The sequence below is a fragment of the Lithobates pipiens genome, unplaced genomic scaffold (assembly GCF_037356315.1).
Source record: "Lithobates pipiens isolate NorthernLeopardFrog02 unplaced genomic scaffold, aLitPip1_a1.2 Scaffold_3, whole genome shotgun sequence".
NCBI lineage: Eukaryota > Metazoa > Chordata > Amphibia > Anura > Ranidae > Lithobates > Lithobates pipiens.
Window position 1 is genome coordinate 275,874,936 of NW_027507790.1, and position 15,490 is coordinate 275,890,425.

At 41.4% G+C, this 15,490-nt stretch overlaps 1 protein-coding gene across 1 annotated transcript in view; it reads right to left on the reverse strand.

Annotated features, from left to right (window-relative positions):
* Positions 1 to 3,010: 3,010 nt before the first annotated feature.
* LOC143941276 (taste receptor type 1 member 3-like) overlaps positions 3,011 to 15,490 on the reverse strand; it is a 52,637-nt gene continuing 40,157 nt past the window's right edge. Inside the window, exons 3-4 of the mRNA XM_077463313.1 lie at positions 5,250 to 6,029; positions 3,011 to 3,055 (exon numbers count right to left, since the gene is read on the reverse strand). Of these exons, the coding sequence (XP_077319439.1) occupies positions 3,011 to 3,055; positions 5,250 to 6,029 (825 nt within the window). The remainder of the gene's footprint in view (positions 3,056 to 5,249; positions 6,030 to 15,490) is intronic.

Below are 15,490 nucleotides of genomic sequence, written 5' to 3' on the forward strand. Positions count from 1 at the left end.
ATGGGTGGACTCCTCTGGTGCGGCTTCCCGGCAGGGGGAGGGGGGGGCCCTTGTGCACACGGGCTCCTCCCCTATGTCCCCATGTGTGAGCGAAGCAGGCAGGTACCGCCCGCCTGATTGGGGAATGTCTCCCTGCCGGCGGCGTCCCAGAACATCCCCGGACGCCGCACCTCACAGCGCACACACGGAATCCGTGGGTGCGCGTGACGTGCGGCCGTCACGCTTGTGCGACGGGGCTGACATCATTACGGGGCAGATCATGTCCTTCCGGAACGCCGGGGGATCACATGTGGTCTGCCGCAATGGCGACCACGCAGTGCTGATTAGCAATAGGCCAATGGATTGGCGGGCCCTGCCGGTGGCGGAATCTTTGGCGCACGCGCAGTTAGGAGGCGGTCACACTATATATATACCCCTCTGACATGGAGGGATGCCTATTTCTATCTCTGTAGGAAATTACCTTGTTGACCGCTCAACGCACATGTGGTAAGTTGCCTTTCCTATTTTGGTATGCATTTGGGGTATACTTGAGGTTAAGACACTCATGTCTACTATTCACACTCATTCACAGATTAGGACTTTTTTGCCCCATTGGATCGTGTACGTGTGCAGGGTTGTTGTTTTTATGACCTATGTGGATTGGGTCATTGTTACCACTCCCTTTTTTTCTACGCTTTCCCCTCGTTTTGACTTTCAAGGAGTCCTCACTCACCTAGTGATTAATTCAGGTAAAAATCTTTACCCTGAGCACCTTTAGCCACATTTAGCTAATACATGCACTGGTTTTCCTTTTCTCATCTTTTCTCACAGCATCTGTTTTTTTTTTTTGTTTCTTGATCTTGTTTCTTTTTTACTCACATTGTTCTGTACCCTGTGGTGTTTTGGGGTGGCTCGATTGTGGTGCCTTTCTTTTTCCTTCCCCCCTTTCCACTTTTCCCCCCTTCTTATATGGGCATTACGGGATACTACCCCCGTTTGCATGCATACTATTAGACTTTCTGGCACAAACTTCAAGCTTTAACTATATGCATATATTATAGTCGAAGGGCTCACTCCTTGAACCATGGAGTGGGCAGCGCTGACTGTATGTCTACATTGAATCTTGCTGCAGGTGCGTCTTTTCCATTTCTCGGCCGCTTATGCCTGCACCCCCTCTCGTGGATTACACTGGAGGGGAGTAAATAGTGTGATCTCTCGCAAGCTGCACCACCGGACTCCGCCCCTTCTCCTTTTTGCCTGGCATACGGCGACAGTTGGTAATACTATGACCCCTGGCACACACATGTAGGGGGAGAGACAAGTGGTCCCCATCATTTTTACCCTTTGAGGAGGATCCCCACTGTGAAATCTGTTCCCTTACTTTTTTGGATGTGCATCAATTGGTAACTATATTATGTTGTGATTCTAAATACTTATATTTATATTTATTTAACTATTTACAGTATACGGAAATAAATAATTTTCTGTATATATATTCATAATGTTTTTTTTTCTATGATAAACAATCCCTCTGAAGAAGACCCCGAATGGGGGTCGAAACGCGTTAGGGTCACATCTCCACTGTTTCTACAATTGTACAGTGTTCATGTGATAAAATTTCTTTGTCTATATATGTATATCTAAATCTTATACCATGTCTTTCTAATTGTCCAGTGGAGTTCATTTTTTGACTACTGTGTCATTTATACTTTTTATGGAACAATAAACATTTATAAAATTCCCCTTTTACTTAGTAGTTTTCTACCTTCATTACAGACATTGCTTTGCTGCCAGAAAACCCCACTGCAGAGGACATTCTTCTTTTTCTCTTTTTTTCTCTTTTTCAATTATATTGAATTTCCTGGTCTTGTAAAGTTTTCAATAGAGGTTTTAACATCCTTCTTCTTCTCAGGGTTTCTTGCGATAAGTCCTGAAAAAGTTGTATCGGTTTTTCCTCATATTTAATCAGTGACTTTTTCCTAATTTTCCTCCACATTTGATCTTTATCTTTCCAGTTTTTAAATCAAACAATTATATCTCTTGGAATTTCCATTGGGAGCCCTTGTGGTCTTCTTAATCTATGTACTCTTTCTATTTTTATTAAATTAGTCTCTTCCTTTTCCAGGATAGGGTTAAAAATCTTATTTTTTATTTGAACTAGATTTTCTTCTTGAGTAGATTCAGGAAGGCCTCTGATTCTCAGGTTTTTCCCTTTGGGCCCTATTTTCTTGGTCTTCCATTCTGAATGCTTGTTCCGGCTGTTCCTTTTTTAATATGTTTATTTCTCCCCTCAGTTCTTTTATTGTTCTTAGGTGGGACTCCATTTTTAGCTCGACTTCTTCAACTCTTGAGAGCATATGTCCCATGTCTTTATGAATTGTTGCCATTTCTGCCTTTAATGAATTTTCCAGCGCAGCAAACATTTTTTCCATATCAGATTTTGTTGGTAATTGGACAGCCTTTTGTTCCTCCATCTTTCTGTCTCCTCCATTTACTTCCAATTCCATATCCTTCTCTATTCTGGATTCTGAAAGTAGGCTAATTTCCACTGCTATCTTATTCTGACCCTTCTTGTCCTTCTTCTCCTTTTTATCTTTATACTCCGTTTGTCGCCCTTTTATGCTCTGTTGTCTTTCTTCCTCTCCATCTCCTTGCATTAAATACTTTTTCATGGGGCCAGGGCTTAAACTAGGCTGCGGTGATTTAGCAACCGCTCCACCGCTTCTTGCCGTTTCACCCCGCATTAATAACAAGGAGAGAGGAAACAGCACAAACAAAAAACAAAAAATTCCGGCAAGGAGATCGACTGTAACTGTGGTCTGCGACTTTAACAATGGGTTGAATTAAGACTGTATGGGCTGGATTGGTGCAGCACCTCATAAGATGTAACATAGGGTGTAATTATTCAAAAATAAGTATATATTTATTTTACTTTTCTCTTTTTTGTCTTTTTTTTTGTTTTCCCTTCCTTCCCCTTATTTCTGCATATTTCCTATATGTTTCTCTATATACGCTGGAAAAAGGCGGTACCTTAGGGTATAGTCTCCGACCCTTTGCTTTTATGCTTTTCCCTTCCCTTCAAGGGAAAAAAAAAACCACACAGACAGAGAAGAAAAAAAAACACAAAAAAAAAAGTTCCAACAGAGCAATCAACTGTAATCTACCACCTTAATGACCTTAACGATGGACCAGACAAGGGTATCAATTTAATAGAATATAATATTTTATGTGTTATTTAAATGTATGTTTCTCCTCCTTTATCTGCTTGTTTTCATTTCTTTCCTTATGTACACAGTTATTTTTCAGAATCCCAGGATAAATCCACAGATTAACAAGCACACTTTTCTTTAATCCCAGCTGTTACCTTTCTCAATACTTTACAGTCCTTTTCACTCTTAATTTATTTGAACTATAACAAGGTTTTAATATAAGTTTTACTTATCTCGAGTCCGGGGGGGGAGTGTCTCTCATCCTCGCTCCTGTCGGTCAGTCCAGCTCAGCTTTATTTGACTTCCTTTGGGACTCCTCGTCCCTTCCTGCAGTCTCAGACCGCCTTTCCGACATCCAATCATTGCTCCCTCTAGTGGCCAAGCACCACACCACACCGCTCCAGCAACACGCTGCCTGGCTAGCGGTGCCAGGTAGAGAGACTCCTCCAGCCCCCTCATGTCCTCCGCCGGCACACCGGCTTACAGCGTGCCACATCCACACCAGGACAGAGCCCTCCAAGGGGGGGAAGGATCGTCGACCAGAGAGTGTCAGAGGAATGAGTGTGGGTAAGCTGGTAAAACCCAAGGGGGGGATCAACAGCCTTTGTCTTCCATATCTGTACAAGCAGGGAGAGGGATCATGCGATCCTCACGGCATGCAGCCATTGCTAGACTCCTCCCAGTGTTGTCATGTGAAAGTTATAACAAAATATTTTCAAAAATGTGAGGGGTGTACTCACTTTTGTGAGATACTGTATGCATGATATAAATATACAGAATATAAATGCATATAAATATATACAACACAGCTAAAATATGTGAAATAGGAATATGAACCATTTTGAATGCGTCTCTTAAGATGGCATAAGCAAAGCAATTAGTAAAATACTATCAATTCTTCCCACATAAAAAAAAAACTATTTTATTTATTTATCTATATTTAAAACCTGTATAGAGAAATAAAAGATTTTTTTTTTTTGGGGGGGAGGGGGTTGATGTTTTCCTGATTGCCCAGGGAATTAGAGGAAGGTTGGAGATAGCTGTCCATTCACATAATTATTATATATTATAGGATAGGATCATAATAATAATTATTACTATTATTATTATTATTATTATTATTATTATTGTTATACATGATTTATATAGCGCCAACAGTTTATGGAGCACCTTACAATGTAGAGGGGGGACAGCACAATTACAGTACAGTTCAACACAGAAGGGACAGGAGGGCCCGGCTCGTAGAGCTTACATTCTAAAAGGGAGACGATGGTGGTACAAAAGCTAATAGATGTGGGGAATGATTTGATGGGGGTGGCTCAGGGACAGTTGATAGGTGGGTGTGGGATAGGCTTTCCTTAATAAGTGAGTTTTCAGGGATCTCCTGAAGTTAGACAGCTTAAGGGCTAATTGGACATACCGGGGCAGGGAGTTCCAGAGGATGGGAGAGGCTCTGGAGAAGTTCTGAAGGTGAGCATGAGAGGAGGTAACAAGGGAGCTAGAGAGCAGAAGGTCCTGGGAGGAGCAGAGGGGACAATTTGGGTGATATCTGCAGATGAGCTTGGTGATGTAGCTGGGGCGATGTTGTGGATGGCCTTGTATGTTGTGGTTAGCATTTTGAATTTTATAAGGTGGGGTAGGGGAAGCCAATGAAGGGATTGGCAGAGAAGAGCTGCAGGCACGGATTAGTTAGTGAGGTGTATTAGACTAGCAGCAGCATTCATAATAGACTGAAGGGGGGATAGCCTATGTAAGGGTAGGCCATTAAGGAGAGAGTTGCAGTAGTCAAGGCGGGAAATAATCAAGGAGTAAATAAGTTGCTTTGTGGTGTCATTAGTCAGGAAGGGTCAAATTCTGGAGATGTTGCGGAGGTTAAGGCAGCAGGATTTAGCCAGTGATTGGATATGGGGGCTGAAGGAGAGGTCAGAGTCAAGGATTACACCCAGGACCCTGACATGTGTGGAGGGATCAATGGTTGAGTTGTTGATCTTAAGGGTAAAGTCATGGGGGGGACCGGGAAGGAGAAAATATAGTAATATAAACACTTATTATCCAACTTACTCTGTGCTGGAATCCATTGTGTTCAGATTTATTTTTCTTCATGTACATCCAGTGTAGAGCATTGGCCAGAACATTTACAGCCCTGTATGCATAGAAAGGCAGAGTTGTATAATCATCAAATGCCCTCCAATATTTTACACCTCTACAAGGTTTTGCAGAAATGTTATATAACAAATTAAAAAAGTCATTTTTCCGTGAGTGAGGGGAAAGGCATGAAAACAAAGAAATCCAAATATCTTCCAGTATTGGGTCAGTGAGGCAGCGGGAGAAGCTGACACCATATTCGGGATTATGGAATTGTACGTATATTTTTTGTGCCCACACAAATATGAAGCTGCAATTGATTGCTGTTACGTCCTCAAATTCTTTACTACTTAGCTTCCATGAAGGCGGGAAAATAAATGTAATATTTTCTAAAGCAGAGGGAATGAGCTGAGAAAAGAAATAAAAGTGTGATGTGAAATTTTCACACGCTATGACAACTTTAGCTTTTGATTTACTCATTTTCATCAATCCTTCAATATCACGTGCAATATTTAGTGTCAGTTTAATGATATAATCTATGCAGATTCCATGTTGGCTCAATATTTTACTCAGTTCTTGGGACTCCTCATCACTGCTGCCATCATCTGATAGTATTATTCCAACCCAGTTCCACCCAAAATACTTCAACAATTTTATAATAACTGCATAACGGATCCGATTGTCTGGTGTCATGTGGAATAAAGTTGGATACAGTTTTCCATCACTCAGGCGAGTGTCAGTGACTCGATAACTGACCTGGTTGACATGTTGGGAAATATTTCAATGGGATGTTATTATTCAGACAATGAAAAAACAAGAAATGCAATAAATTATTATTTATAAATGATGGAACAAGGTCTCTTTATCATATTTTTTATGTTCTAATAAAAAAAAGTAGTACTTGGAATTGAAATCATAGAGATTTTTTCTTTTTTTTCTTTATATACAGTGCCTTCCACATTTTGTCATGTCACAACTAAAAGCGTAAATGTGTTTTATTGGAATTTTATGTGATAGACGAACACAAAGTGGCTCATAATTGTGAAGTGAAAGGGAAATTATACATGGTTTGCAACTAAAATCAAGTGGAACCAATGAAACCAAATAGAATCCACCTGTGTGTAATTTAATCTCAGTACAAAAACAGCTGTTCTGTGAAGCCCTCAGAAATTTGTTAGAGAACCTTAATGAACAAATAGCATCATCAAGGCCAATGAACACATCAGACAGGTCAGGGAAAATGTTGTGGAGAAGTTTAAAGCAGGGTTAAGATATAAAAAAAATATCATAAGCTTTGAATATCTCACAGAGCTCTGTTCAATTAATCATCCAGAAATGGAAAGAGTATGGCACAACTGTAAATCTACCAAGACATGGCCGTCCACCTAAACTGACAGGCCGGGCAAGAAGAGCATTCATCAGAGTAGCAGCTAAGTGGCCCATGGTAACTCTGGAGGAGCTGCAGAGATCCTCAGCTCAGGTAGGTGAATCTGTCCACAGGACAACTATTAGTTGTGCACTTCACAAATCTGGCCTTTATGGAGGAGTGGCAAGAAAAAAGCCATTGTTGAAAGAAAGTTATATGGAGTCCTATTTGCAGTTTGTGAGAAGTCATGTGGGGGACACAGAAAACATGTGGAAGAAGGTGCTCTGATCAGATGAGACCAAAATTGAACTTTTTGACCAAAAAGCAAAACGCTATGTGTGGTGGAAAACTAACACTGCACATCACCCTGAACACATCATCCCCACCGTGAAACATGGTGGTGGCAGCATCATGTTGTGGGGATGCTTTTCTTCAGAAGGGACAGGGAAGCTGGTCAGAGTTGATGGGAAGATGGATGGAGCCAAATACAGGACAATCTTAGAAGAAAACCTGTTATGCCCCGTACACACACGATCGGACTATCCGAATGAGCGGACATGCCCACACATGAACGGACTTCTCCAGCAGACAATCCGCCGCACTTTTGGCAGAGGAGAAGGAAGTGAATCTCGCCTCTTCCATCGGCAAGATTGACACCTTGTGAGTCCCGTTGCCTGGTATGGGTTTTAAGGGTAACCCCTACACCGAAAACCAGTGTGGGGGTCCCCCCAAAGTCCACACCAGACCCTTATCTGAGCACGCAGCCCGGCCGGTCAGGAAAGGGGGTGGGGACAAGCGAGCGCCCCCCTCCTGAATCGTACCAGGCTGCATGCCCTCAACATGGGGGGTGGGTGCTTTGGGGAAGGGGGGTAACCTGCGGCCCCCCCACCCCAAAGCACCTTGTCCCCATGTTGATGAGGACAAGGGCCTCTTCTTGATAACCCTGGCTGTTGGTTTTCAGGGCCTGCAGGCGGGGGTCTTATCGGAATCCGGGAGCCCCCTTTAATAAGGGGCCCCCCAGATCCCGGCCCCCCACCCTATGTGAATGAGTATGGGGTACATCGTACCCCTACCCATTCACCTGAAGGAAAAAGTGTCAAGAAAAAAACACACTACACAGGTTTTTAAAGTAGTTTATTAGGCAGCTCCAGGGGTCTTCTTCCGACTTCGGGGGTCTTCTCGCCCAGACTCCTCCACTATCTTCTTCTTTACCGCTCTTTTACTAGCGGAGGAGCCCGGCTTTCTCCTTCGTCGTTGTCACCATCCGGGGGTCTTATTCCGACTTCGGGGGTCTTCGTCTGACTTCTCTACGCTTTCCGGCCTCTTCTTCCACTCTACGGTTCTTCTGCCTGGCTCCTCCACTATCTTCTTCCAGCTCTTTTACTAGCGTTGGCCCGGTCTTCTCGTTCGTCGTCGTCACTGTTGCTTTCGCCGCCACCACCGTCTTCTTACCCTTAAAACCCATATCAGGCGACGGGGTTCGCGAAGTGTCAATCTCACAGATGGAAGCGGCGACATTGACTTCCTTCGCTTATCCTGATGTACCTGAAGTCACGTTCAAAATGAATGGACTTTAGCCTGTGTGTGGGCTAGTCCGTTCATTTGGAGAGTCCGGCGGACTAGCACACAGACAAGCGGATTGTCCACTGGAATGCCGAGTCCGGCGGACAATTTTGAGTCAAGACTTCTTTCAAAGTCCGCTGGACTTTTGGGAAGAAAAATTCTGCTGGAGCCCACACACGGTCGAATTGTCCGCTGGATAGTCTGATCGTGTGCATTAGAATCTGCAAAAGACTTGAGACTGGGGCGGAGGTTCACCTTCCAGCAGGACAAGAACCCTAAACATATATAAATTTAAAGCAGCCTATGGGGTGGCATAGACAGGGGCAAGGCGCAGACATCATGGCTCTGTCACGAGTGATGCGCAGTTTCCATGACGCAGTTCAACGAAAGCAGGATAACTAAAGCTGAATGAAGATACAACAAGACCTCTGCAAGTCAGCAATCAAACCAGCATTTGACATTTATTTTATATCAAGTCAGATTCCCACTCTATCCACTAACATGCTCCTCATTCTCTTCCTTCTCACATCAGTGTCTTCTATCCTCAAACTATCCTTACTCTACCCCTCCTCTCTACCCTGCAGCATGCACATATCACCCTCACTCCTACCCTCTCCCTACTACTGCAGCCATCATCTCCTGCATTTGCTGCACCCACATGCTGGCATAAACACCAGGGCCTCTAGCCATGTGTGCTCATGCACATCCCACTCCCATCTTGCCTTCCTCACCCTGCTCCTTGTCCTTGTCTCAGGTGTCATTTCTCCTAATCCTAGTCCACCATTTTCAAACTGCAAGCCACATCTCCAATACCCCTCCCTCTCTGGCAACCACCGTAATTCACTTCATTTAGTTTCTATCCCCCTGCTTCCTCAAAGCAGCCCACCTATCTCGTGCGCCCTTTGAAATTCCTGCTCCATCTGTAACAACCTAACATCTGTACATGACCTCTTCATCTCTCATGGCTTTAACATACTTCCCATAACCGAAACCTGGCTTCAAAATTTGGACTCAGCTTCCCCTGCTGCCCTCTCCCATGGTGGCCTCCATTGGACTCACTCCCCCAGACCCAACGGACAGAAAGGAGGTGGAGTTGGATTCCTTATATCCCCACAAAGCACCTTCCAATTCCTTCCTATCCCTTCCTCTCTTCCCCTCTCTTCTTTTGAGATGCACTGTATTCGTCTGTTTTCTCCTATTTCTCTGAGGATTGCAGCAATTTATCGGCCTCCTGGACTGGTGTGGCACTTTCTTGATGACTTTGCTGCCTGGCTACCCTAATTTCTCTCCTCTGAAATACCCACTATGATTCTTGGTGACTTCAACATTCCTGTCAATGTTAACAGCCCAACTACAGCTCAACTTCTCGACTTAACCTCATCTTTTAACCTAACACAATGGACACATACTTCCACTCACTCCAATGGTAATACCCTTGACATTGTATTCTCCCATCTCTGCAACCCTCACCAACACCCCCTTTCCTCTCTCTGATCGCAACCTCATTACTTTCACTGTATCCTTGCCTCCATCCACCCATCCCTCCAAACAGCAAACAATCACTTGTAGGAGCCTTCGCCACCTTAACCCTTCTCTTCTCTATTCTGCTACTGACCACCTATATGTCATAATCTCTCCCCTGTCCTGTCCTGACCTGGCTACCTCTGTCTACAACAGTTCGCTCTCATCATCACTAACTGCACTTGCTCCTCTAACCAGACATATAATCACGCCCCGCCCATTACAACCCTGGCAAACTGACAACACTAGAAATCTCAAGAGACATTGTTGCGCTCTTGAACGACTGTGGCGTAAAACCAAATGCCTGCAAAACTTCACCATATATAGATCTGCCCTTCTAAAATACAATTCCTGCCTCCATGCTGCCAAACTTTGTTTCTCTTATTAATATTTTGTCATCCAGTCCCCGTCGGCTCTTCTCAGCCTTTAAGTCTCTGCTTCGTCCCCCACCACCTCTACCCACTAACTCACTCACTGCCCAAGAGATTGCCAATCACTTCGAAGACAAGATTGATGCAAAATCGAGAGGACACCTCCACTGTGCGTACATCTTCCCCACCCAACATACCTGGCCTAACAGCAGATTCAACACTCTCCTCTTTTGAATTGAGTACTACTGAAGAGGTTCAATCTCTCCCTCTCTAGTGGCACCTTCCCCTTCCCTATAAAGCATGCACAGATCACTCCCATACTTAAAAAGCCCTCACTGAACCCCACCAATCTAAACAACTTAAGACCCATCTCATTGCTCCCATTCCCCTCTAAACTTCTAGAACGTTTAGTCTACAACCGTCTTAGCTCCTACCTCAGTGAAAATAACCTTCTTGACTCATTACAGTCTGGCTTTCGCTCGCAGCACTCCATGGAAACTTTGTGAAAGGAGGGGGATGGTGTTGCGCTACCTCTAGTATATTTTTTGGTATATTACCACAGTATTGCCAAAATATTAGTTGTATATCCAGCAATAAACAATATAGTGCATTAAAGTGCAACAATCAGTGAAAAATCTTAAATTAATTAATTCAATAAATTAAATCGGTATGTTTAAAACGCATAATAGTTTTAAAACAACGAGAGATACAATAAACAATCTCTAAACCACAAAAAAAAAAAAAAATATATATATATATATAAAATTATAACTAATAGGTGACTGTATCACTTGTGCAATAAATATGAGGTATAGGTAAATGGTTCAAAAAATGATGATAGATTGCGAACAAATAAAGCAAAATTAACTAAAGATATATATGTACCATATAAGGCAAAAATGACTCAAGATATATAGGTAATGTGTATACAAATATTCCAACTGGCTACATAAATATAAAGTGCGATATTGAATTTTAGTCCTTAATCCAGTGTGCAAATATTGGTGCAAACGTGCAAAGGTGCTTCGCTGGAATACTATATATAGCTATCTTGGTATTATAGTGACACTGTGCCTTTAAGTGCAGAAATTAAATCAGATCTTCAGTGTCCTAGACACCCGTGGAAAAAATGGGTGATTACCTTACTGCTGTAAGGTATACAGCGTATAGCAGAGTAATCTTTAAGAGGAGGGGAGAGTCCCTTCAGCTCGGTTCAATCCTGGACTTTCATTCACTTTTAAGTGGAGCCAGGGGGATGAGGGGGGGGAGAGGGGTGGTAGTACTCCTTTTCTTCCTTTCCTTCACTGGGTGCCTCGGATTATATCATTCACGATATGTATTTAAAAGAGATAAACAGGCCCACCATAGTGTAGTATTTTGAATGGAAAAGGTATTTTTATTTAAATATTAAAAACACTCACATTTCTGTAGTATAAGCAAGCGTTGTATAAACGAGCGCCGAGCTCGTATCTCAATGCCTGAGCGTCTGTTTTGGTGTCTTCGTTAGCCTCGGGTCCTACGCGTTACGTCACGGCACGTGACTTCAACAGGGATGAGGCTTGTGGGAAATGTAGTAGATTTATATAGGCTCAGCTAATTGCATTTTACGGCGGCCATTTTATTGTGGATCACATAGGGGTGAATGGGGCGGCCATGTTCTTGTAGACTATGTATATAATGTCTATGGTGATCGTTGCTATTTCGTCGGTTAATTCGATCGGAAACTTCCAATTGTATTGAAATAAGCTTGGCCATGATGAGTATAACCGAACGGAGTTTGTGTTGTCCGCAGGGTATGTTCTGATGCTAGTGACTGACAATACGTAGTGGCATCAGCATGATTTGTAGTGTCAGCAAAGTGTGTTTCAATTGCTGCTGAAGGGAAAAAAAATATGGGCAGTATATGTAATACTCATTACATGGTCAGACGTTATTTTTTATTTCATATTAAGAAGTGTGATGTGGGAGATACATATATGTGAATTAAATTACACACATATCTATATCTAAATCTAGATAATGACAGCCCCTATACCAGAGTATAGAGATGGAGGAAACGAATAAAAAAGATAAGAATAAGTAAAAAATGGATGAAAAAAATAGATAAAAAAATTTTTAAATTTATTTTCTTTTAAAAAATATCTTAAAATTAGTATATTTAAAGAAAGGTTTTAAATGTGAAAAGATGGTTTTTATTTAATAGGGAAAAAAACAATATTTGAAATGTCGGACCGATATGCGAACAATGGGTCATATGGAGAAATTTTATTTAATTTTTCTTAATAAATCATTTTCATGAATGTATATATAAAAACACTTCTGTGTAAAAATGTGTATAAAAATATCTTTTATATCGAAGGAACTCCTATATATATATGTAAAAAACCCATACGGATTACCTCAAAAAATTATGGAAAATAGATATAAAAATATAAAAATATATATAGAATATAAATAAATCTAAATCTCGAAAGTGTGTTCATTCATTTAGAATAATAAAATAATTTTTCAAGAGTAGAAGTATATGTTTGGTAAGACAGACTCCGAAAGAGACGTTCAGGCAAGGGAGGTCTAAGCAAACAACAACAAGGAAAAATTAATTCCACACATTAAAAATCATTTATAAAACAGTTAAGATCAAATTCAATGTTTAACCCTCGAGGGGTGAATGTGTCCATGGTGAAGATCCATTTTGACTCTATCTGGCTGAGGGTCCTAACCTTGTGTCCACCTCGCCAGTGTCTCTTATACGGCTCAATGCCCCAGAATTTCAGGTGTGAGGGATCCTTATTATGATGTTTAGAAACACTGTGCTTGTCAAAGCCTTTTATAATATTTTGTATGTGTTCTTTGATTCTAATTCTGAGGGTTCTTTTTGTGCGACCGATATATTGCAAGCCGCAACTGCATTCCAGCGCATATACTGCGCCTTCAGAGTTGCAGCTGATAAAATCATTAATCTCATGTGTATTTCCAGTACTCGTGGACGTGAACTCAAATATTTTTTGTGCTGGCTTTTTTGTTTTGACACATGCAAAACAACGTTTGCACGGATAAAAACCTTTCTCTGTAAAAAAGGTGAAGCTTTTGGTTGGAGGATCTGGTATATTTTTTATTATTCTGTCTCTTAATGTCGGGGCACGTTTGTAGATAAATTTGGGTACAGGCGGAAGAATGGATTTAAGGTGTATGTCATTCAGTAGGATATGCCAATGTTTCTTCACAATGCTTTCAACTTTTTTATATTGTGCATTGTAATCCAGAATAATGGCTATATTATTATGTTTCACGTCTGTACTATTTTTATCTTTAATTAGTTCTTTACGGTCAATAACGCCCACTTCATGGATTCTGTCTTCAATATACTTAGTCTTATAGCCCGTTTCTATGAATCTATTCCCTATTATTTTGGCTTGATTGAAGAATGTTTCTTTTTTACTACAATTTCTCCTAAGTCTTAGTAGTTGTCCCTTTGGTATGTTCCATAACCAATTCTGGTGGTGGCAGCTTGTCATGGGAAGATAACTATTCCTGTCGACGTTTTTAAAGTGCGTTATAGTGCTTAGGGTATTATCATCTTGTATGACATCTAGGTCTAGGAAGGTCACTTGCTTTTGGCTGATATCCCAATTGAGGGTTATATTGCAATCATTTACGTTTAATTTTTCCAAGAAATTAGTCAAGTCTTCTTTCTCTCTCTTTCCATATAATAAAGATGTCATCAATATATCTTTTGTATACTAATAGTTCAGTAGGTGTATTTGTAAACACTGTTTCGTCTTCCCACTTCGCCATGAATAGGCCAGCCACACTGGGTGCAAATTTTGCCCCCATCGCTACACCCGTTCTTTGGTGGTAGTAATTCTTGTTGTGCCAAAAATAGCTATTCTTAAGACAGAAATCCAAACATTTGATTAAATATTTCCTTTGTATGCATGGTAGCTCTGAATGTTTTCTCAAGCCCCATTTAGTAGCTTCACATGCTTGGTGGTGCTGGATAATTGTATAAAGTGATGCCACATCAGCAGTAGCTAAAATCAATGGTTCTTTATAATTAGGTAGGTCCTCCAGAATTTGTAGTATCTGTTTCGTGTCCCTTAGATAGGCCTTAGTGTTTTTTACTGTTGGTTGCAAGAAGTTATCGATATATGCCCCCATTCTTGCAGTGAGAGAGTCTATTCCATTGACAATCGGTCTGTAGGGGGGATTCTCTTTATCTTTATGTATTTTTGGGAGTGCATAAATCACAGGTGTGCGACATGCCTCTGGGACTAGGTATTGTGCTTCTTTTTTATTTAGAATATTTTTCTTTAAGCCAAGGTGTACGACAAGTTCGAGTTCTTTCCGACATTTAAACACTGGATTGCTTAAAAGTTTAAGATAGGTATTTTTGTCGTTGAGTAAATTCTCCATTCCATCGTTGTATTGTTTTTTAGATAGGATCACTATCCCTCCACCCTTGTCTGCGGGACGTATTACAATGTCTTTTCTTTTGCTTAGTTTTTTAATGCCGCATCTCATAAATTTGGGTTCTTCTTGTTTCTTAATTTTTAATGATTTCAGATCTTCAACTATCATTTTCTTAAAAACATCTATAAATTTGTTATTATTAATCTGGGGGTTAAAAGCCGATCTGTTCCTAAGTGTGCTGTGTATAATTCCTTGTTTGATTGTAGTACTTCGAGTTTTAATTGGGTTGCTTGCAATATATTTTTTAATATTGAGATTTCGAACGTATTTTTGAATACCTATATAGGTCTGGAATTTATCCAGATTCCTAGTAGGGGCATATTTCAAGCCTTTGTCAAGCACGCCAATTTCTTCTGCTGTCAAAGGTATTCCACTAAGGTTAAAAATACCTTCTCCCTTCATTCTCTTTTTCTTTTGTTCTCTCTTTCCTCCTCTTCTGCCTCTTTTGTTCTTCCTGGACTTCTTGTTTCTCTGTGTTCTTCCGTATATTTTGGGCTCCTCCTTGTTTCCCTCTGTTCTTCCATCCGTCTCGGTGGGTAGTGTTCTGCTCCTCTGCCTAAAAAAGCCCTGTTGTCCTCAGGGTTTGGGTAGTAGGTCTGGAAGTATCTGTCGTCTCTTTCTTCTTCGGGGTAATCTCGTAGTGGGGCGTAGTAGTTATGTGTAGGTATGTGATATTGGTCATATGGACGACTGTAGGCTTGTGGTGGGCCTTGTTCATATGGACGATTATGTATTTGTGGTGGGCCCCAGTGGTCTCTATCCCTGTAATTATTCTCATAGTAGGGTGCAGTATTTCTAGTTTGGGGGCCTTGTGTGGCATAGGGGGGTCCTCTCTGTTCGTATGGAGGTCTGTTCCAATTTGTCCCATAGTAAGGTTTTTTATTGTTTTTCCAATATGGTTTCTTCCATCCATTTCGTGGTGTTTG